At 24.0% G+C, this 25,623-nt stretch overlaps 1 protein-coding gene across 1 annotated transcript in view; it reads left to right on the top strand.

Annotated features, from left to right (window-relative positions):
• Positions 1-25,623, top strand: part of LOC122511632 (neural cell adhesion molecule 2-like) — a 198,401-nt gene that overhangs the window by 99,307 nt on the left and 73,471 nt on the right. The window contains exon 2 of the mRNA XM_043627006.1: positions 21,295-21,424. Within this exon, the coding sequence (XP_043482941.1) occupies positions 21,295-21,424 (130 nt within the window). The remainder of the gene's footprint in view (positions 1-21,294; positions 21,425-25,623) is intronic.

Raw genomic sequence — 25,623 nt, 5'->3', positions numbered from 1 at the left:
GTAATTAATAATTTTACTATTGAAACTTCATTAAAATTATTAAGAAAGAAAATTAAAGTCTTTTAAACAATGTTATTAGAGTTTTTGTAAATTATTAAATTCTTTTGAAGAATTTCTTTGTGTTTTTTTTTCAAAATATAAAAAAAAAAATAATAATAATAATAATAATAATAATAATAATTTAAATTGGATATTTTGAAAATAATTGGATTAAGCAAAGAATTTTTTTCAGGTTTTAAAAATAATCGTGTTTGTTAAAAATTTTAATTATATATTTCATTATTGAAGTTTATTAAAATTGTATTGAAAATAATTGAATTCTTCCGTAGATTGTTATCATTTATGAAAATAATTGAATTCTTCCGAATGAATGTTATTACTTATGAAAATAATTTAAATTTTACGAAGAGTTTAATCAAAATTTTTGAATATAGTTGAATTCTTTAAAAAAGACATTTAAATATTTTTCAAGAAATTATTTAAACGTTCTGAAAATTAAGAAATTTTTAAAGGAATTTTAACGAAAAGAAGATTTTAAATAACCAGAAGGAATAAATTAAAATAATTGAAAATAATTGAATGTTTGCAATGTCTTTAAGTGAATTTTTTGTCTGTCTAATAATTTACTGAGACAAAAATATAATATTAATATTAAAAAAAATAATTATAATAATAAAATACGTCTGACTAATAATTTACTTCTTCTACTAAGAAAAACAATTAATAATAATAATAACAATAATAATAAGAAAATAAAAGTGATAATGATAATAATTTCCAAATAAGTAGTATTAAGTAGTAGAAATAAAAAATTAGTCAGACATATTTAATTCAAATATTTAAAAAAAGGTTAATTATATTAGACTATTATAGTAGTCCAGAAACTACGTGGCACTAATTTAAATTCAATCCATTTGAAATTAGTTGACTTGTTGCAAAAATTCAACAGTAAATTTAAAGAGTTGGATTCAAACCAAAAAAAAAAAAAAAAAAAAAATTGATAAGTTTATCTATATGGTTGGAATTTCTCTCGACAGATTTCTGAAAACATCGAGCTCTCTGCATTTAACAGAGTTTCGACTTGGAAGCCCCTCTGGTAATGGAGAAGTCAGTCAAGCTTCGCAAGTTACACACGCCGAGTCCGTAACGGGCTATTTAGCCCGGACTCGTTTAACTTTTAGCTCTCTCGCGCTGCCCACTAACCTGCCACTGGGGCCAATGAAGAGCACCTTATTCAAGCATTCACCCGGCAAAGCCTGAAATTTCTTTTCAAACTTTTTCTCTCCATTATGCACCCGATCAAAGAGTAATCAACGTCAGAAAAAAGGAATTCGATCGATTTCAACGAGACGTGATTATAGCTTTTTTCTCTCTCTCTCTCTCTGTCTCTCCTTCCCTTTTTTTCTATTGAAACCTACTATTCAATCTATTCCTCATAAAAATTAGTGAATATATATATATTTTTTTTTTCATTTAAATTTACTTTCTCAAGAGATTTATTTCGAATATCGTATTTTCTTTTCTTACTCAGAGATTAATTTTCGATTAAAATTTAATGTTTTACTACTTAAATTAAAAATCATTGTTCAAAACTAAAATTACAAAAAAAAAAACAACAAAAATATTTCTAAAAAATACAAAAAAAGATTCTTTTTCTATTAAAAATTTAGATTAAAAATTTATATTTATTAATATAAATTTTTAAACTATAAAATTATAAATATTTAAACACCAGATTATAAAATGAATGAAAATATTAAATTAAATTAAAGTTTTAAAAGAATTTTTCCATTTCAGACAAAAATAATGTAATATGTAAAAGAAATGTGAAGAATTAAATAAAATCGAAGATTAATCAGAGCGAGAGGAAAAATTTAGTTTGAGGGGAAATAGGAAAATTTACAAAGAAAATTACATCTTTTTCTCTTCTATTTTTTTTGAAAAAAAGAAGAAAAAAAATACATAAACCAAGAAGAGTGTGAATAATTTTTTGTTGTAATTCACCAAAGAAAAATTGTTCTAGTGTTGCTTGCAGTGAAATATCTTGCTGAACAGAAGAAACAAAAAAAATTCGCCTCGCCCGAGTGTTCACAGTCGAGAGAACGCTGATCCAAATACAAGAGAGTAACTGACAGATGAAGCAATTGTAACTCCCTTTAAATGCGCCGACAATTTTAGATTTCTTTTTCTGCCGCAAAAAAAAGAAGAAAGGAAAAAAAATCTACTTTTATTTATACATTTCATTTTTGAGATTAATTTAATTTTTCTTATTCAATTTTCAGCGTTTAATTTAGATTTTTAATTTAATTTAACTTTTTTATTCAAATCTAATTTTTCAATTTAATTTTTAATTTTGCTTTTTTTATTTAATTAGACATTTTTTATTCAATTCTAATTTAAAGTTTTAAAGTGGATTTTTTTTTGAATTTTGGTTTCTTCATTTAGTTTTTAACTTAATTAAATTTTTTATTTTGTTCTAATTTTTTAATTTAATTATAATTATTTGATTCTAATCTTTTATTTAATTCATAATATAATTTTAATTCTTTTACTTAATTACATTTTTTATTCAAATCTAATTTGTGTTACTGTTTTATTAATTGTTAATTCAATTTTTCCAGTCAATTCTAATGTTTTAATTTCAATTATCATTCTATTCTAATTTTTCAGTTTAGTTAAATTTTTTATTCAATTTTCAGTTTTTAATTTAATTTTTTATTTAATTACAATTTTTGAATTTTCATTTAATTCTAATTTTTTATTATTTTATTCATTTTCATTCAATATTCAATCAATTTTTTCAATCAATTCTAATTTTTTAAATGTTATTTTTTATTTAATTTTGATTTTCTTTTTTTTTGTAATTGAATTTTTCTATCTATTTTGCATTTAATTTTCCTTATCCGATTCAAACTTTCCAGCTAAGATTAATGTTTTTAATTCAATTAAAATGTATAATTGGATTTTTAAATAATTTTTTATTTAATTTTTTTAATGCAATTCTAATTTTTTAGTTAATTTGAATTGTTTCTTAATTTTAATTTTTAAATGTAATTTTTTTAATTAAATTTTTTAATTTAATTTTAATTTTTTATTTGATTCAATTGTTTTATTTATTTATAAATTAAAATTTATTTATTTTATTGAATTCAAATTTGTTTATAAAATTGAATTTGTTTAATTAATTTCAATTTTCAATGTATTTTTTTATTGAATTCTAATTTTTAATTTTCTTGTCTCTATAATCGAATAATTTCATTTATTTTTAATTCTAATTTTTAAAAATTAGAATTAAAAATAATTGAAATTAAAATTAATTAAATTAAAATTGAATATTTTGTTAACTCTAATTTTTAAAAATTAGAATTAAAAAGAAAAGAAATTAAAATTAATTAAATTAAAACTGAATATTTTGTTTAATTCTAATTTTGTTACGTAGTTCATTTTTTAAATTTAATTTTCTTTTAATTTCTTTTATTCAATTCTAATTTTGCAGTTAATTCTAATTTTTTTATTTTACTGAATTTTTGTTATTTATTTTGTTTATTTCATTCCTTTTATTTAATTACAGTTTTTGTAGTTCATAATTTATTTCGTTCTTAAATAATTAAAAAAAATAAATTAATTATTAAGATTTTTAATTTCATATGATTTTTTCGATTGAATTAAATCTTTCTGTTTTAATTTCATCAAAACACTAATTAGAAATTAATTTCAAATTTCTCTTTACTGTTTCAAACCGTTTTTTTTTTTTTAAACAAATCGAATTCGATTTGGTTAAAAATAGTTGGCCCAGCATCCGAAAGGATTTCCGGTACAGATAAATTTTTTTTGCTCGTAAAGCGGCTATTTTCGGAATGCGATGGGGCTTTTATATCGATAAGAAAGCAAGAAAAAAAAATGGAAAGAAAAAAAAAGCGTTGTCGTCAGTGCTGAGCACGATACTCGAAGGCGTCTGGTAGGTTCGCCGCGGGGTGTGCGACAAAATCAAAGAAGAAGACGAATAAGACGAAGAAGAAGAAGAGAGACTTGCCCAAGGAACATATCTGTACGTGAGGTGGAAGAAGCGGAAGCGGGCATAGGCGAGAGCGATAAAAAGAGATAAAAGGTGACGGATGGACGTGCACGTGGCGCCTATAGTTGGAAAGTGGCGGGTGGTGCAGGATGGCAGCGATATCCTGCCAGAAGAAGAAAAGGGAAATAGGAACGCTTTTGCTCAAGCTTCATTCCTCGAATGGAAAATTGAGAGAAAGAGTGAGAAAGAATGAGAGAAAAGGAGAAAGAGTGAGAAGGAAAGAAAGAAAAGGCAAAAGAGTGAGAAAGAAAGAGAGGGACGAACTTGGCACGCGTATAGAATAACTGGTCTCTTGCCCATTCAAAAAATTTTCAAGAAAAAGTCAATTTCTTTCCATCCAAACGAAATTTCTATCCAAATCTTTTTATAAAAATGGATTTCTGTCAGACAGAAAATCTCTGAATTAATCATTCTTTCTGTTTGCGTGGAAAATAGAAATGGTTCTGGTTTTTGATTAGCGATAACGCTGACATTATTGTACTTGATAGCTGTCAGTTACTGTTGCTGCACTTACAGTTCACTAGACTTACTAGTAGGTGCACTTTTTTCAGGTACAATAACTGTTAAGTGCACTTTCTTCCAGTACAATAACTATTTAGTGCACTTACTGTTAGGTATGATAACTATTAAGCTCACTTACTGTTAGGTAGAATAACTATTGAGTGCACTTACTGTTAGGTACAATAACTATTGAGTGCACTTAGTGCTAGGTACAATAACTATTGAGTGCACTTACTGCTAGGTACAATAACTATTAAGTGCACTTACTATTAGGTACAATAACTATTAAGTGCACTTACTATTAGGTACAATAACTATTAAGTGCACTTACTATTAGGTACAATAACTATTAAGTGCACTTTTTCAGGCACAATAACTGTCAAGTGCACTTTTTTCGGGTACAATAACTATTAAGTGCACTTACTGTTAGGTACAATAACTATTAAGTACAATGTTTTAGATGAAATAACTGTTAAGTGCACTTTCTTCGAGTACAATGACTATTAAGTACACTTACTGTTAGGTATTCATACTGCCAACTGCACTTAAGAATAGTTACATTAGTAATTCGTAGCAATTAAATGTTTTAATAATTATTTTTTCAATACGTATTCAGTGCACTTACTGTTAAGAACAATAACTATCCAGTACACTTACTGATAAGTATAATAACTATTCAGTGCACCTAATTTTTGGTACAATTATTTATTAATAAGTACATTAAATATTAGGTGCAATCACTATTAAGTACAATAGACACAAAGTACAAAAAAAATTCGTTGTACTTACTGTTAAGTACACTTAAAGTAAACGTAATGGTAACAGTAATCTATAGATTAGTTTATTAATGTAGCACTTAATTATATAGTTTCACTTTCTGTTAACTAAATTTACTGTTAACTCAACCTAATAGTAGTGACAGTATTAATAGTAATTCGTAACTAATAACCTTACTGTTTACTACACTTACTGTTTAAAACACTTACAGTTTACTACAATTATTATTTAATACATTTACTGATAAGTAAACTAACTGTTAACTAAACTAACTATTAACTACACTTACTGTTAATTATATTTTCTGTTAAGTAAACTTACTGTTAATCTAACCAACTGTTAACTACACTTATTGTTAACTATATTTACTGTCAAGTGCACTAACTGTTAACAAGTCAGTAATTATATTTAACAGTATATGCAGTTAACAGTAAGTTAACTTAACTGTAAGTTTACTTAACTGTAAGATTACTTAACTGTAAGATTACTTAACTATACTTATTGTTACCTACACTTATTGTTAATTATATTTACTGTTAAGTACACTTACTGTTAATAAGTAAATAATTATACTTAACATTAAATTTAAGTAACAGTAAGAGAACTTAACTTAACTTAAAGTTTACTTAACTGTACTTATTGTTAACTATATTTACTGTTAAGTATATTTTACTGTTAAAAAGTAAGTAATTTTACCTAACAGCAAAAAAAAGTTATTTTAAATAATAATACCAGTATCAGTAGAAAGCTACACTTAACAGTAAAAAAGTTCACTATAAATATAAATATTAAACAGCAAAAAAAAAGTTATTTTAAATAATAATAACAGTAGAAAAAAGACGTTATAAATAATAATCAGTCGAAAAAAGTTAATCAGAAAAAGTTATCGTACCTCCACTTCTAATTTAATTAAATTCCTCTCTTTCATCTTCTTTTCCGCCTTCAAAAAAGGACGGAAGGAAGGAAGAAAAAAATCCGTCAAAAAGGAAAAATTAGCGGAAAAAAGCATAAAACGACAGTTTTATCCTTTTTTTCCCTAATTTTTCCAAGATTTTTTAAATCTTGTCTATAATTCAAAGTCGAATGCATCTTTTTTTTCCACGTCTAACAGTGAAACCTTGTAGACATTATGTGCTTGTAGCTATCTTTATTTTTTCTTCTCCCTCTTTTTCCTATTCAATGAGCAAAAGCTTTCTAGGGTCTTCCCTTAATCTTCGCGAGAGAGAGAGAGAGAGAGAGAGAGAGAGAGAGAGAGAGAGAGAGAGAGAGAGAGAGAGAGAGAGAGAGAAATACTTGACTGTTGAAGGGAGAGAAGTCTGTATCGTTAAAGGGTAAATTTACGCAGGGGACAATTAAAAGATTACAGCTCTCACGTTCATTGCTGCCCATATAGTTAAAGATGAATTCGTTCTTGTATGTCTTACGACCCATTATTATGCGGCATCGATCTACTCCTTGTGTGTATATATACGTCACGCGGTAAAATAATTTGTTACCAGGGCCCCAAACACTTAATGCCCGGTTTCAATAAATTCCAACGACGTGCGTTCACAGATTTATCGGCACCTTTTTAACGATTACCCACCGCAAGTCTCAACACATTCTCATCATATCCCGCAACGCCATGGAATTCACTTCCCATGGTTCGGGGTTTTATTATCTTTTGTTTCTTTTTCACAATCTTTTTTCCAATTTTTCGAAAAACAATAAATATTTTTTCACGATTTTTTATTTTTTTATATTTATATTAATTTTTTGTCTTATTTATTTTAATTATTTTCATGTTTATTTGTATTTATTTATTTACTATTTACTTTTATTTATTTACTATTTATTTTTATTTATTAACTATTTATTTTTATTTTTTATTATTTAATTATTTATTTTTTAATTATCATCTATATTTATTTATTACTTTTTTAATATTTACGTACTTAATTATTTACTTAATTCTTTACCGAGATTTTGATGAAAAATCCTGAGGCGAAAAAATCCGCCGTCGCGAAGAATCGAACCCTGGCCCTTTCTGTCACGAGTCTAGCGCTGTTGCCACTGAACCATCTCACAAATTAAAAATAGTTAATTTTATTATTTTAATTTAAATTTACTCTCATTTAATTTTATTCGTTTTGAATTAAATTTTAATTTTCTTGAAAAAAACTCGAAGTTACACAAAGTAAAGAGCGTAATTAACATAAAGCCTAGTTTTAAAAAAAATTTAATTTCAAAATTTTTTTAATTTAGTTTTAATCCTTTGATTTAATACATTAATATCGTCTTCTTGACTAATAAATAAATTAAATTAAATTAAAAGAAAATGAAATAAAAAAATTAAATTAAAGAAAAATCAAATAAAAAAATTAAATTAAATTAAAATAAAATAAAAAAATTAAATTATATTAAAAGAAAATAATACTTTATTAGAATTTATATTTTCAATAATCAAAAATATTTATATAAACTTAAACACATCTCAAACACCTAGCGAATCAATAAAAACATAATTAATCATCAGAAGTCTTGTTTATATTATACAATCAATTTTTTCTTCACTCCTCTCCTTACTCTTTGAGAAGAAAAGAAAAGAGAAGAGAAAAGAAAAATACAGAAAATAATTGATAGAAAAAAAAGAGTGACGTGCTTATCCTGTGAAAATTCATAAATCACGATGTTCGATACTGCAACACACAGTGAATAATACCTATAGGCAATCTGTATGCCGTGATCTTCATAAACGTTTTCTCTCTATCTCAAGATCTCATTCTTCTCTTTTTTCTCATTTTTTTTTTTTCTTTTTTGCCTCTCTGCCGGATCTCATAATGTCGACTAAGGGGCAGGTTGCACGAGAGCATATAATAAGCGCACCCGTTCCTTAGAAACGCCTTGCAAAGGCTAAACACAGCTGTTGGCAAAGGAAAATGCGTTGATATCCTAGAGATTATTTTTTTTTAACCAGATATTTTAATGCTAACTAGCGACTTAATTCCACCTCAGACGTACTAAATTTTTGCAGGTTTTTAAAATGATTGTAGAGTACCCTAAATGCATTTGTTCTCTAATGTGAGAATATAAATGCAATAATCAATGTAATATAAAATACAATGAGAGAAATGGAAAAAAAATGGTTTATTGCATTTTTTATCTTTTAAAGTCTTTATTTGAAATAAAATTTCTATTTTTCCAAGGATATCAAATTAACTATAATAATCTAATAATTCTGCCTTTGATTTATTCTGTCTGCAGTTTGAAGTTTTAATATTTTTATAGTAAATACTCAATTTTCATAAGGAAATAATTTGCATCATTTCTATTTTTTTTAATTACAATTGTTTTAATAAAATTCAAAGTTTTTTAAAAGTAAAGACAAAAAATGTTTATAAATTCTATTTGTCAATTATAAACTTTAATTAAAAATGAAATTCAAATTTTTTGAATTTTTAGAAAATAAAGGAAAAAATAAAAAATGAAAAAATATTCAAAAAAAAGTTCTGTTACATTTATTAACGAATTTCATAATTGTAAAATTATTCGAAAACATCGGTAAATTAATTTTTAAATAAATATTTAATTATTATTATTTTTTCCATAGAAATTAAGATTTTCAAAAATTTTAAATTCAAACCTTTCTGAAATTAAATAACTTATAAAAATATTGTTATAAAACATGAAGATGACCGACTAATAAATCATCATTTTACATTATAATAATAATAATAATAATAATATTGTTACTGTAACTTCTTCAAAATTATTTTCATCATTTTAATTTAATTATTATTTTCTAGAAAATTTAATCATTCTCTAAATCCATTATCTTTAATTTTTGAAAAAGTTTTTTGAGAATTTTCAAATATATTTGTTTACAATTAAATTTTACGAAATTTCGATTATTCGGAAATTCTTCAATTGAATATATATATTAGAAAATAAAAATTTCAAATTATTTTCAAAAAATTTCAATTAAACTTATAAAAAAAATAGTTTTACAAAATTGTTAGTTAAAAGTATGAAAAATTCAAATTTTCAAAGATTTCAATTCAAAAACCTTTTCAAAATTCAATTTTTTCTAAAAATTCAAGCTATAATGCTTTTAATATTCAATTATAATGTAAAATTTTAACTGAAATTCATTTTTAAATCTATTTTTATTCGAAAATTCTACTAGAATTAAATTATTTTAGTACAAAAGTAAATTATTTATTTAATAATTGAATATTATTTAAAATTTAATTCTTATAAACAATTCTTTTGACGAATTTTAATAAAAATTTTTAGAACAGTTACAAATAATTTAATTATTTAGAAGAAATTAAAAAATTTGTAAATACTTGAATTCCTGTGAAATTTTTATTATTTATGAATACAATTAAATGTTTGGGTATACAATTTTATTAAATTTTTTTAAATAATTAAATTCTTTTGCCTAATTTTAATTTTAATATAATTTTTAGAAATAATTACATTTTTCGAGGAATTCTATAAAAATTGTATTAAAAATAAATAAATAATTAAATTATTTGGAAAAAATTTATAAAAAGATTGGCTAATTGAATTATTGCAAAGAAATTTATAAAAAAATTTGTTAGTTGAATTCCTGTGAAATTTTTATTATTTTTGAAAATAATTAAATGTTTGCTTAGAATTTTATCAAAATTTTTTTTTAAATAATTGAATTCATTTGGAAAATTTTATTAAAATATAGATATTAAAAAAAAGCATTGAATTGAGGGAAATTTTTAAAAATAATTGAATTTTAGAGAACAATTTCTCACTTTTTGTTATTCTTAGCAAACTGTGTATCAAATCAATAAATAAATTTATTTTATTTGTTTTCTTTTTTTTAATTCTTTAATTCTATACCTTTTTCGTAAAATATTAAATATTTTCATTTGCTGTAATATAAATCAAGTGTTTTAATTTTGAAATTAAAATCATATTGAATAAAACTTTTTTGAAAATTTAAAATTCTTTAAGTTTTGGTATTCTTTTTTCCAACCTCTATTTTTTTCTAAATATAATTATTTCGTTTTCAATTTGCCGTTGGTGTTGAGGTGGTTATTTTTCGTTCCGCAAATGTGCAAAAAAGGATTGTAAATGTGATCACATTAGGAGAATGGCTTCCGTGAATAATGCATAATCAGAATTAGTTATAAGCTTCCAAGTATGCGAATTCACTCTGGTCTCATTTTCATCTGCGTTGCAAGATGAGGAAAAAGAGGGAGAGAGAGAGAGAGAGAGAGAGAAAAGAGGGGAAGGAGAGAAAAAATGGAGAAAAGAGAAAAAAGAAAGATAAAAAATAGGAAAAAAGAGAGTGATAGTTGGTGGTAAAGAGATAGAAGAAGAAAAAAAAAGAAAAGAATAGAAGAGAGAGAAGAAGAAAGAAAAAAAGAAAGAGAGAGAGAAAAGAGAAAGAAAGAGAGAGAAAAAAGAGAAAGAAAAAAGTGAAAGAAAAATAGAAAGAAAAATAGAAAGAAAAATAGAAAGAGAAAAAACAGAAAGAAAGAGAAAGAGAGACAAAAAAAGACAGAGAGAGAAAAGAGACAGAAAGAGTAAGGGAAATAAAGAGAGAGAAAGAAAAAAAGAAAGAGTGGAACAGAAAGAGAAAAAAGACAGAAAGAAAAAAATTCAGAAAGAGAAAGAGAGACAGAAAGGGAAAAAAGACAGAAAGAGAAAAAATACAGAAGGAGGAAAAAGACAGAAGGAGAAAATAGTCAGAAAGAGAAAGAAGACAGAAGGAGAAAGAAGTTGGAAAGAGAGAAAAGACAGAAGGAGAAAAAAGAGAGAAAGAGAAAAAATACAGAAAGAGGAAAAAGACAGAAAGAGAAAAATATAGTGAAACAGTAAAAGAGAGAGAGTGAGAGCAGAGAGGGAAAGAAAGAGTCAGAGAGCAAGAGAAAGACAGTAAAGGGGTTGAAAAAAATTGAAAAAACGCGCGGAAATAAGCTCGTCATTTCCTAGGGGTCTCTGGAATGTCGTCTACACACAATGGAAAATAAAGAACAAAAAAAAAAAGTGCGCCTCGTGCCGGCCAGTTCAACTAAAACTCGGAAGCGCAACTTTATTTACGAGCCTTGCCTGTTTACTTTCCGGCAGCAATTACAATGCGATTTATAGTAATTACAACTTTTACTAGCCTGACTGCACCCACGCTCCTTCTTTAAACCATCTCTCTCACTATCGAGTGTCTTGTTCATTTACTTTCTCGCACACACATACTCACATATTCGTGCCCTCTATCCTTCTCTCAACCTCGAATATATATATATATATATATGGAAAAGATCGTTAATCTCACTTTTGACCTGGGACACGCATACAATGAATTGGTTTCACGAATTACCTTTTCACCTCTCGTTACACGATCGATACGAAAATTTTCCTTCCTTTTTTTTCCCATCTCTCTCCACCCTCTCCTTCTCCCCTTTTTTGAATATGCATTAAAAACGAATTATATGTAATTTATCGAAGAAAATCTCCATTTTTTGTGACCTAATTTTTTTTTGGAATGAGAAATAGAAAGAAAAAATATTAAATTGTGTGGATTAGGGATGTAGAAAGGGAATTTTTCAATTAAAGGGAAAATTATTCATTTATCTTGTTTATTAATACCTACACGCGTAGTGAAAGATTTTTTAATTAAATGTTTTCTGTAGTCAATTTTTTATTTGTGACGGAATTTTTCCTTTTGGATTAGTAAATTTTACGATCGTAAATAGTAAGTTCTACTTATTTGTTGGCGAAATTTACAAATAGGAATTTCTACTGATTTCTTGGTAAAATTTACTAATAGGAATTTTTACTAATTTATCAGTAAAATTGCTAATAGTAATTTCTACTTGGTACAAATTACTAATAGAAATTTTTACTAATTTATTAGCAAAAGTACTAAAATAGTAATTTCTATTAATTTATTAGGACAATTTATAGTAATTTTATAAATTTTACTAATAGTAATTTCTACTGATTTGTTGGCAAAATTTGCTAATAGGAATTAAAATTAAAGTCGTAGAAATTACTATTAGTAAATTTTGCTAATAAATTAGTTAAAATTTTACTAATATATTTACTAATAAATTGGTAGAAATTAATATTAATAAATATTGCTAATAAATTATTAAACATTTCCTACTCTTTAAATTTAAATTAGTAAAAAGTATTTACTAATTTAAAGTAGAAACTGACTGTTTGCTTTTAAATTTGTAAATTTTACTAATAAATTAGTAGAAATTACTACTCTCTAAATATGAATAAGTTGAATTCCATTAACAAGTAGTAAAATTTTACAATTTTTAGAAGTTTTCTGGGATGACTTTTTCTCTTTTCAATTAGCAGAAAATTTCTAATTATTAGTACAAATATTAATAATTTTTTAGTAGAATTTCACTAAATGCTGGTCATCTATTTCACTAAATGAATTTACTAATTAAAAAGCAACAAAATAGTAATTTCTACTAATTTATTATTAAATTTTTTTAATAAATTAGTAGAAATTACTATTTATTAGTAAAATTTGCTAATTCACAAACAAAGAAATAGTAATTTCTAGTAATTTATTAATAAAATTTACTAATTTGAAAGCAAATATGTATTAATTTTTACTAATTTATCACTGTACTTTACTAATTTAAATGCAAAAAAATATTAATTTCTACTAATTTATTAGTAAAATTTACTTATTCAAAAGCAAACAGTCAGTCACTAGCTAGTAAATTTTACTAATTAATTAATATAATGTACAGTACATTAGTAAAATTTAATAATTCAAAAGTCAATCACTAATTAGAAAAATTTACTAATTAAATAGCAATGGATTCATAATTTTTACTAATTTATTAGTAAAATTTAAAAGCAAAGATATAGTAATTTCTACTAATTTGTTGTTAAATTTTTCTAAAATTTAATAGAAATTACTATCTATTAGTGAAATTTACTAATTCAAAAACAAAGAAATAGTAATTTCTACTAATTTATTAATAAAATCTATTAATTCGAAAGCAAATATATAGTAATTTCTACCAATTTATTAATAAAATTTACTAATTCAAAATTCAAATTTAAAAATGGTATCTGGGCAAGAAATCCAAAACAAAAAATCCAGTGCAAATGAAATCCCAAAAAGTAAAAAGAAAATAGTTTCACTTTGGACTTTTTTTGGGGGATTTTTTGTCCCGATCAAAATGTCCAAAGAAATTAAAAATCCAATAAAAAAATTGAGATTTAAAAATTTAAATGGTTTTAAATTGAAATGGAATTTGAATTGAATGAAATTGTCTTTTTTTTGAGTTGCTTATTTTAATGACTGTGAATCGAAAGTTGGTAAACTTAATATTTTAAATTTCTGAAAAGAATTAAAAGAATCGAGTAATTTAATTGTAATTATATTGAAAAAAATAACTGAATTTTTGTAAAGAATTTGATCAAAATTGTTGAAAATAATTGTATTTCTTGGAATAATTGTTTTAAAAATTTTATAGAATAATTGAAATTTTTCTATAAATTTTTTTATTTATGAAAATAATTGAATTTTTTTATTTTTGAAAATAATTGAATTTTTGTGTAGAATTTTATTATTTATGTAAATAATTAAAATTCAAAATCATGCAATTTTAATATTAATATTTTAAATTTCGATTTTATAGCGTAAAAAGAAAAAATTTGATTTTTTCACATGTTTCATTATTTATTTTGAATTTTTTGACTTTGGACATTTTTATTTTGGATTTTTTGTACTTTGGACATATTTTCTTGGATTTTTCGGTCTGTATTTTAATATTTTTTGGGTTGGATTTCTTGTCCGGATACCATTTTTAAATTTGAATTAGTAAATTTTATTAATAAATTGGTAGAATAAATTAATAAATTGGTAGTACCATATATTTGCTTTATTCTTGTAAGAATTTAGTCACTAATTTGTAAATTTTATTAATTAATTTATTAATTAGTAGAAATTACTATTTATTTGAAAATTTATTAATTCAAGAGCAAAAAAGTAGCAATTTTTTTTTAATTTATTACAAAAGTTTAATAATTCAGAAACCTAGAAATAGTAATTGCTACTAATTTATTATTAAAAATTACTAATTCAAGAGCAACGAAATAGTAATTTCTACTAATTTACTAGTAAAATTTACTAATTCATAAGCAAACGAAATAGTAATTTTTACTAACTTATTAGTAAAATTTGCTAATTCAAAAGCAAAAAGTCATTCACTAATTAGTGGAAATTACTATTTATTAGAAAATTTATTAATTAAAAAGTAAAGAAGTAGAAATTTCTTTTAATTTATTAAAAAAATTTAATAATTCAGAAAGATATAAATAGTAATTGCTACTAATTTATTAGTGAAAAACTTACTAATTTAAAAGCAACGAAATAGTAATTTTTACTAATTTATTAACAAAATTAACTAATTAAAAAGCAATAAATCATTCTCTGGTTCACATTAGTAAACATTTTTACTAATTCAAATTTATATAGAGGGAAATTTTTAAAAAGCAATAAACGAACAATATCGAGATAATACCGAACTGAAGAAATGTCAAGATCAATCTTCCTTGAATCGTGAGAAGAATACTTTTTTATTTTCTCTCTCTCTCTCTTTTTCTCTCTCAGTATAATTTGTCGCTAGACGACACGTTTATTATTCCAGGAGAAAATGTAACATTCGAAGAGTTTTGTTCGCTTTCATTTCGCCAATGCAAGAATAGCTTCCTCAGTTTCTAATCTCATACCGCAGTGTGTATAGTGTCTTTCTTTGAGTTGAAGGTTATATATTGAACGCCTGGAAATACGTGCCTCTGATGAGACTCGTTAGTTATTTTATCAGCCATTCAGCACCGGGCTCTCGTGCTTTCAAATAACGTAGAGCATTGACTTTTCTTTCGTCCATTTTTTTTTCTTTTTTTTTTTTTTTTTTTTGCAAGACGAAGAAGAGGAGAGAAAGGAAAAAAAAGATTATACGTCAATTGACCTCTCGATTCATCGTTAGTCAATCATTTCACTGCAATTTCTGTTATTTAACTACTTGAGATTAATCATTCTTCTTTTCAAATTGCATTAATCTTAAACCATTAATCTTTTTTTAACAAAAAAAAAATATTGCCTTGAGAGTTTATTTAAAATACGATTCTCGATAAAAATTCTCTAAAGCTTTTTGCAATGCCATCAATTTTGATTATTCTGTACATAAAAAATGAAATACTATTTTTAAGTATGTAAATTTTTTTTAATAATTTATCAAAGATTGAAATTCTTTAATTTCTGAATCGATTTTCCATTTTAAGACTTTTTTTTAATAACAAATATTTTATTACAGAGGATGCTTTTTCTATCCTTGGAAGAATTTTTCAAAAGTTGGTTAATTTTTCTTGATTTTCTCTCGACTTTCTTTTTTATTCAATTAATTAATTTCCAACTGAAGACGAAGGATTTTTGTGATAAAATTAGAATTTGATTAAAAATTTAAAAAGTGGAATTAAAACGAAAAAGATAAAGATCTGAAGATAGGGACTTTTTTTTCTCTGACATTCTGTTTAATACCAAAAAAAAAAATGATTAAATAAGAAACGAAAGTATACATAATTAATGATCTGAAAATGATGAAAATGTACATTATATAAATTAGTTTATAAAAGAAAATTGGTAATTATTATAAAATTTTTTTTTATTAGGTCATGTGGTGGCGAGAGTAGATTTGAAATAAATTCGTTAAATGATAAATATTCTGCATGAGAGGCGGAACAAGACCATATCTCGAATCACTCGTTACGCCCATTTTAGTTGACTTTTTGAGTAATATGCAAATTTATCGTTAGGCAAATGTTTCGTCATCAGATTTGAAAATTCATGTAAAACCACGATTCTCTGAAAACTATTTTTATTCCTAATTAATCTCCGTAACTTTTTATTCAAACACATAATTCTTTTTCAGGGATGGAAATAAAATGGAGTTGGGGAAAAAAAATTCCCACTTGATAAAAATAATTTCTTCAAACAATCTTTAAATATTCGTAAAATATTCTTTAAATATTCTTTAAATATTCTTCAAATATTCTTTAAATATTCTTCAAATATATTTTCAATATTCATTCATAATTTTTCAAAATAACCTCAATTTTAATTATTTTTATTTATTATCTAAATAAAGATATTTTCTTACTATAGACTAAATAATTAAAAATAGAAATAAAAAATATAATAAATAAAATAAATTGTTATCAAGTTGAAGTTATTTCAAATCCAAAACGAATATTTAAATAAGTAAAAATAAAAAATGAATTTTATTAAAAAAATAAATGCGACTTGATGGAATATTTTTCTTTCCGTATATGTCACTTTTTCCCCCTAGAATTTTCTCTTTACGTGACAATTTATCACTTAATCCAATTATAAAAATCATTTTTAAAATATTTTTCTTTGCTTTCATTTTTTAAAAAGAATGGATTGATCTTCTTCATTTTTCTATCTTCTACTTTCTTATCATCATTTTTCTTTTATTTGCTCTCCTCTCTTGATTAAATCAACTTCAATTTCGCCTCTCTTTTTCTTTCATTCAGTTCGCGGATATCTTGAAGACGACGAAAGGTGAAAAGTACCATTTGGCTTTAACTTAAATCCTCACGACTGTGAGAATAAAGTTGACGCAAATGTTTTTAGCTGTAATAAAGCTCACGACGTAAAACGGTCCAGTTTCAAGATGCCCTTCTACTTTTCCGCTAATTTACTCTTTCTCCTGTTTTCCCAATGAGGGCAATGAAGTCGAAGCTTCTTGTTTCTTTTTCTTTTTCTATTTTTCGGCTCGAATTTTTTGTATGCTTAACGTTTTTTTGTTCTTTTTTAAATTTATTTCTCTTTATTTTGAAATTTTTTCGAGATTTCTTTTAGTTTTCAGTTAAAAATAATAAAAATATTTTTATTTAATTACTTTAAAAAAAAAATTTTTTTTTTCTTTGTTCGTTTTTATTTTTTGTCTCTTGCAGTTTATACTTATTTTTTTAAACTAATCAGATTTTTGTCTATATATTTATTTTCTGTAAAATAAATTTTTATTTTAGTTGGTAAAAAAAATTGTTGTTCTTGAAAAATAGAAAAATTAAGTTAGTTTTATAGTTAAATTAAATTTTATTTAGTTTTATATTTTAATCAAATTTAATTTAGTTTTAAATATAAGTTTAATTTAATTTACTTTAATTTATTTTATTTTTTATGTTATTTTTATTTATTTTATTTTTTATGTTATTTTAATTTATTTTAATTTAATTTAATTTAATTTGACTAAATTTAATTTAAGTTTCAGTTAAAAATTTTATTTTTTCCTTTTTCATCTCAAAAGGCGTTTTTCTCTTTATTTTATCGTTCACCACTTGCGACTATTGAAGGTGTTTCAAGACTCGGGCTATATTTTCCTCTTTTTCTTTATCCTCGGTGATCTTTTACGCAACAACCGAGCCATTGCCTGGATAGGTTTGCCCTTCTTGACAAGCCCTATAGTCGGAAAGTTTACGGCGTGCCTGCAACGTCGAGTTTAACCGCTATTTTTCCCATGATAAATGAAATTGTTCCGCGACTTGTTCTCTCTCTCTCTCACTCACTCTTCACTCTTCACTCTTCGTTTCTTAACTTTACGCAAAACTTATAATATGCACTCTCACTACATTGTACCACGAATCATGCAGATGTTCACCGAAAAATTGTTTTTCAAAAATAATATATTCTTTTCTAAATTTTGTTTTTTGAAACTTTTTTTTTTATAAACATTCATTAAATGTTGATTATATAAACGTATTAACTGCGTAAATATTAAATATAAGCTGGAAAAGTTGAAAAAAATAAAAATATTGAACTAAAAATGTTAAATATAGACTAAAAATATTAAATATAAACTAAAAATATTAAATATAAACTATAACTATTAAATATAAACTAAAAATGTTAAATATTCAAATTTAGACAGTATAAATATATTAAAAATCACTATAAAAAATAAAAGATACGAATAAATTAAATATGCCACAGAAAATTAATTTATGTGTTTAAAATGAAAATATTAAAATAAGACAATAAAATTAAGTGCATATTGTATTTAACTGTTGAATATAATTCGAATAAATAACACCCAAAGATAAGATATCACAAATAAATATTGACTTTCCAGTTTATTTAAATTAAACAAATATTAATAATCGTCACTATTAATAATTAATATATAATAATAATAATAATAATAGGTAATTGAAACTCGATGATAAAATTATAAAATTAAGTAAAGTTGGTAGAAATTATTTAATATATTTATAAGTTAATTATTTTTAAAGGTTGAGTAAGTAAACGAGTCAAATGAAAGTTAATAATATTAGTTAAAAATTGTAATTAATAATTGATAATAATAGAGTTAATAACAATTTAAATAATAATAATAATAATAGAAAAATTCGCCTGACTCATGATTTACTTCTACTACTGAGACGAAAATATAGTAATAGCAATAATTATATAAAAAAGTCTGACTAATAATTTATCTCTACTACTGGAAAATTATATAATAATAGCAAAAATAATAATAATAGAAAAAATCGTCTGACCAATAATTTACTTCTACTACTGAGCGAAATAATATAATAATAGAAAAAATTCTAACTATTAATTTACCTCTACTACTGAAAAATTATATAATAATAATATAATAATATCGAAAATAATAATAATAATGGAAATATGTGTCTGACTAATAATTTACTTCTACTACTGACACGAAAATATAGTAATAGTAATAATAGTAAAAAAAGTCTGACTAATAATTTACCTCTACTACTGAAAAATTATATAATAATTAATAATAATATAATAATAGAAACATTCGTCTGACCAATAATTTACTTCTACTACTAAGACGAAAATATAGTAATAGTAATAATAGTAAATAAGTCTGACTAATAATTTACCTCTACTACTAAAAAATAATATAACAATAATATTAAGAATAATAGTAATAGAAAAATTTGTCTGACTATTAATTTACTTCTACTACTGAGACGAAAATACAGTAATAGTAATAATAATTAAAGTAATAACAATAATAATAATAATAATAATAATAATAATAATAATAATAATACAAATAATAATAAAAATAATCACCGTTAAAATTCTTTTTCGACGAAAATTCAGTAACGATAATGGAAAAAATTGGTTATTCGAAGATTTTTGAGGAGTTTTTTTTTCTTTTGTGAAAGAAAGTAAGAGGGAGATAAGGGACAAGAGACGTATAAGGAAAACTCGTTAAATTGTGATAACTCTATCTACATGTAAATCTAATCGGGTAGACAAGCCACGACGATATCAAACCCCCGTTTAACATTGTCGATTCCCAAACTCCCTATAAGTTGGTGACTTAGCCATAGTCGGAGGCTTACCATAACGGTTTCGCATACTAAGTTAACACCTTCACCTTAAAGTGAGAGAGCGAAAGACAGAGATTTAGAGAGTCAATTCACAATCATCTCTTGTTCAATTTCGAACGATACTTTTTTCAAAATAAGTATATTTTATCTGAATTGGTAAATTCTCCAAAAAACGTAAAATCCAAACGAAAAATGGGGAATGAAAGTAAAACTTTTTTTCGGAAGTAATTAATCGAAATTGTATTTTATTTACACTGTTTTATATTTACATTACTTTGCGTTTACATTGTTCCATAGTTACAATATTTTGTATTTCCACTGTTTTATATTACCATTATTTTTTATTTACACTCTTTTAAATACACATTATATTTTGTGTTTATAATATATTATTGTCTGACAAAAACCATTTTTTACTACTTAAATCGTAATGAAAAAAATGTCTCATTACTTTCAATTTTACGTCTGACTAAAGGCAACTTTTCTACTTATTTCAAAACTATTTGAATTCTTCTCTATTCTTATTTCCCGTCTGACTAAAGTCAACTTCTTCTACTCGGGAAATAATTACAAAAACTGTTCTTCAATTTTAATGTTATACGTCTGACTAAGACAGATGTTTACTACTTATTTTCAAATTATTAGAATTCTTTTCTATTCTTTTTGGTCTGTCTGACTGAAATCAACTCCTTCTACTCGGAAAATAATTATAAAAACTCTATTTTTTCAATTTTATTGTTACGTCTGACTAAAATTAAACTTTACTCCTTGTATTTAAATTATTAGAATTACTACTAGAATTTTTATCTTTTTTCAAAAAAAAGGTCCAAAAATGTGAAATTTGCTATTTATGACAAAATTTCAAGGCTAAAAAGCATTTCATTTTATCTTTTTTCAAAAAAAAGGTCCAAAAATGTGAAATTTGCTATTTATGACAAAATTTTAAGGATAAAAAGCATTTCATTTTATCTTTTTTCAAAAAAAGGTCCAAAAATGAGAAATTTGCTATTTATGACAAAATTTCAAGGCTAAAAAGCGTTTCTTTTGTTCTGTCTGACTAAAGGCAACTTCTTCTACTAGGAAAATAATTACAAAAACAGTTCTTTAATTTTAATACAATGTCTGACTGAAACCAACCTTTACTACTTATTTTGAACTTATTTTTGATTTCTTCTCTAATCTTATTGTTATGTCTGACTTTGAACGACTTTTACTACTTATTCTAAAATTATGTCATATTTCTGTATAAATATATTGTATTCGAATATAATTATATAATTTTAAGCAAAACTGATATGTAAATTTTGTCTATATAATTTATTTAATCACAATAAAATGTCATTTTTTAATCACATTATTTTTTCGATTCAAATTTTTTTACTTTTCTAGAAATTTTTAGTTTTTTAGAAAAATAAGAGAATTTTAAAAAAGAAAAATTTAATATAATTTTTTTGTGCTTTATTATTACTTACTTGCAATAAATAAAAATTGGAGAAAAATTGTTCGATATTTCATTTTGAAATAATTTTTTTTTGTTACAGTTCCAATTACACCGGTAACTGGAGTTGCTGGCGGGAAAGTTCAACTTCCGTGCGATATTCATTCGTCGCGTAATGACCCCGTTGTCATGGTTCTCTGGTACAAAGAAGGAAGCAATGAACCAATTTACAGGTAAACCATTATTTACCATTTATCAAATAATTTTCGATTTAAAGAAAAAGTTACAAATTTTTTTTCCTTCTAAAAAGTGAAAGAATTTTTATCTTCTTTTTCCTTTTTGTTTATTCTAATTTATGACATTTAAATATTTTTTTTTCGTTTTTGTTACAAATTTTTTTTCCTTCTAAAAAGTGAAAGAATTTTTATCTTCTTTTTCCTTTTTGTTTTCTAATTTATGACAATTTAAATATTTTTTTTCTCGTTTTTGTGACATTTAAATATTTTAAATTTCCACTTACAGAAAATGAAATCATTCACAAAAAAAAAATAATTTGTAGCCACAAGGCTACAAATTATTTTTTTTTTGTGAATGATTTCATTTTCTTTTTGCGACAAACCTCAAAAAAAGCAAAAAAAAAAAAAAGAAATTAATTCTCGAAAATTGAGAATATTTTTAAGACCAATGAAAATCCGTCGCACGGAATTCCGTTTTCGCCTGGAGGAACTTGAACCAGCAGCGATGGCCGCCGTTTCGCTTCCGCGATCCGTGAAATTTTCATATAGAATGGCGGGCTGCCATTGTAGACAACGGGCAACGGAGCGAGTCATATTTAAGAAACGTAATAAGGTGTAAGATATGTGCACACAGACGATGCATTGCCAGAGGACAAAGAATTTCCCCATTCTTTTGAAGAAAAAAAAGGGAAAAAAAGAAGCAAAAAAAAAAAAAAAAAAAAATCCGTTTAATCTCCGTCGCGCGCGTTTGGGGTGCGAAACTTCAAATTTAAACTTCGTCGATTCAACCCTCCCCCCACCCCTTCTTTTTTTTCTCTTTCTCTCTCACCCTTTCCACCAAAAACTCCCACTTTTTCGTATACACGCCTCCTCGTAAAATATTTATTGCGGAACATCCCCTGCTTATCGTTCTCGCACCAGACAGAAGCTTCTTCAACAAGAACTGGAAAAATGTGTGTGAACGAAAAGAGTCGCACGCAGATGGAATCAGAACTGTCACCCAATATTTTCTTTCGTCCTTTATTTTTCCTTTTTTTTTTTTTGCTTCTTCTACTTCTTCAGTAGCTATACCTCTAGAATATGGATAAAAGAAATATAAAAGTCGTTTTGAGTATTTCGTTTCTTTTTTTTATTATGATCGAATCTCGTATTTCTTTCTTTTTCTCGCGACAGATGAAAATTTATAGGCAAACTCTCTCGTGGAGGTTTTTTTTTCTTTTTTTTTAGAAAAAATCCTGTAAAACTAATGCATTGTCCATTTGTCTGTATTAGCTTGAAATTCAAAGTTGGTGTCGATTCTGAATGTTCTCTCTCTCTCTCTCTCTTTCTCTCTTTTCAACGCTCGAGAATATTATTGACAAGTAATATATTTTTACGTGACAGAAATAAAGGAGTGTGGAAAGGAGAAAGAGGGAATAGAGAAAAATTAATGGATATGCGCGACAAAAGAGTATTTATTTGCATTAAGAAGTATTTTTGTTGTTAGGTCTGACTAAAACTGGGTTATACTACTTATTTTAGTTATTAGAGTTCTAGTCTGATATTTAATGTTTATTCTTTGACTATTTATTTGTATGAAGAAGTATTTTAGGGTCATGTCTGACTAAAATCAGGTTTTACTACTTATTTCAAAATTAATTGAATTCTAATCTGTAATTTGATGATAAGTCTGACTAAAAATGATTTAACTACTTATTTTCATTGGATTTTTGATTGTTTATACTCGAAGACAAAAATTGTTTAACTAAAACCAGACTTTACTGCTTGTTTTAAATTTATTAGAATTCTGGTCTGGAATTTGATGAGTCTGACTAAAACGAGGTTATACTACTTATTTTACACTTATTCGAATTCTAGTCTGATATTTAATGCATATTCTTATTTATTTGTAACAAGGAGTATTTTAGGGTCATGTCTGACTAAAAGCAGGTTTTACTACTTATTTCAAAATTCATAGAATTCTATGAAAAAAAAATTAAAATGAAATTCTAATTTGATGATTAGTCCGACTAAAAACGATTTAATTACTTATTTTCGTTGGATTTTCGATTGTTTATACTCAAAGACAAAAATTGTTTAACTAAAATCAGATTTTACTGCTTATTTCAAAATTTATTAGAATTCTGGTCTGTTATTTGATGCTGTCCAGCTGAAAAAGTTCTATAGAATTTCACTAAAATCATTCTATAGGAATTCTAATGACTATTCGATAGAATTTCCCTAAAACGATTCTATAGAATTTCTACATGAATTCTACTAAACTTTTGTTATTTTTAATTAGAAAGAACATAAATTTTGTGAAATAATTTTTTTAACATTATATTATTGTATGTGGTTATTCTACGCAAACATTTAATTATTTTTATAAAATAATAATAAAAATTTCACAGTAATTTAATTATTTACAATTTTTTTTTATAAATTTCTTCGCAATATAATTCAATTATTTTTCTAAATAATAAAATTTTTACGGTGATTTAATTATTTTTCTATATAATAAAGTTCTTTTTAGGAATACAATTATTTTCATAAATATAGTAAAACTCATTGCAGAATTTCAATTATTTTTAATATACAATTTTGATCAAATTTCATGAAAAATGTAATTATTCTTTAAAAAATTTATTAAAATTCGTCAAAAAAGAATTCAATTAATTAAATATTTGTTGATAAAATTCTTTATGAAAATTTAATTTACAAAAAAAATTCAATAAATTATTTATTTTTGTATTTAAATAATTGACTTTTAGTAGAATTTTCTAATAAAAATTGATTTAAAAATGAATTGTAATTAAAAACAAATAAATTTGAAAATTATCCAAAATCTGTTTAAAAAATTATTATAAATACTAATAGATTTATAAAAAAATTTTAGTTAAAACTAAAAAAATTTAATTTTGAAGAAGTTACAAATTATTGCAGAAATTCAATTATTTTCAAAAGTAATAAAATTCTTAGCAGAAATTCAATTCTGTTCAACAATTTTTAAAATTCTTTTTAGGAATTCAATTATTTTCATAAATAATAAAACTCGATGCAGAATTTCAATTATTTTTAATACATATTTAATCTAATTTCTCGGCAAATGTAATTATTCTTAAAAATTTTATTAAAAATCGTCGAAAGAATTCAATTATTTAAAAATATGTTGATAAAATTCTTTATTAGAATTAGAATTGAATTTTAAGAAACATTCAATTGTTCAACAAATTATTTATTTGCATTTTATTTGTATTTAAATAATTGAATTCTAGTAGAATTTTAGATAATAATTGAATACTAAAAGTAATATAGCGTTAATTTTTAGAAATATAATTGAATTTTGAAATTAATTTTTTTGAAAAAGTGTAATTGAATTTTTTTTTATTATTTGAAGTTTCTATTTTCTAATATATATTTAATTGAAGAATTTACGAATAATTGAAATTTGTAAAATTGATTATTGTAAATAAATGAATTTTGAAAATTGTCGATGAACTTTTTTTGGAAATTATTTGATTTAAAGAAAAATTTAAGTGAAAAATTCTTACAAATAATAATTGAATTGAAATGATGAAAATAATTTTGATCCAAAAACAAAAATTGTTTGATTGAAACCAGGTTTTACTACTTATTTCTTATTATTATTAAAATTCTGGTCTGTAACTTGAGATTAGTCTGACTAAAAACGATTTTACTACTTATTTTCTTTGGAATTTTTTATTGTTAAGGACTAAAAGACAAAAATTGTCGGAACAAAACCGATTGTTACTACTTTTAGAAAATTGTAACAATTTTATCCTTTTAGAGTAATTGAAAATATAATATTAATATTACGTCTGACTAGGTTCGCCTTGTTCCACTTATTTTTAGTGTAATACAATTGTATTCTACTGACAAGTTTTTTTTTATTTTGTCTGACTAGTTACATTTTTTACTACTGTTTCATTAAAATCTACTTCTTAAACTATAAAAATAATTAGAACAATTTTTCTTCTTATTTATAATTCTACGTCTGACAAAAATAATCTTTACTACTTATGTTAAATATATCTTAAATTACTTTTCCTTTTTTATTGTTCTGTCTGATGAAAATAAACTCTTTCTGCTTGGAAAATAATTATAAAAACTGTTCTTCAATTTTAATGTTGTCTGACTAAAACAAAACTTTACTACTTATTTTTAAATTATTAGAATTCTTTTCTATTTTTATTGTT

This window comes from Leptopilina heterotoma, unplaced genomic scaffold (genome assembly GCF_015476425.1).
Source record: "Leptopilina heterotoma isolate Lh14 unplaced genomic scaffold, ASM1547642v1 Lhet_88, whole genome shotgun sequence".
Taxonomy (NCBI): domain Eukaryota; kingdom Metazoa; phylum Arthropoda; class Insecta; order Hymenoptera; family Figitidae; genus Leptopilina; species Leptopilina heterotoma.
Note: the sequence above shows the minus strand (reverse complement) of the source record. Positions and strands in the feature narration are given on the sequence as shown.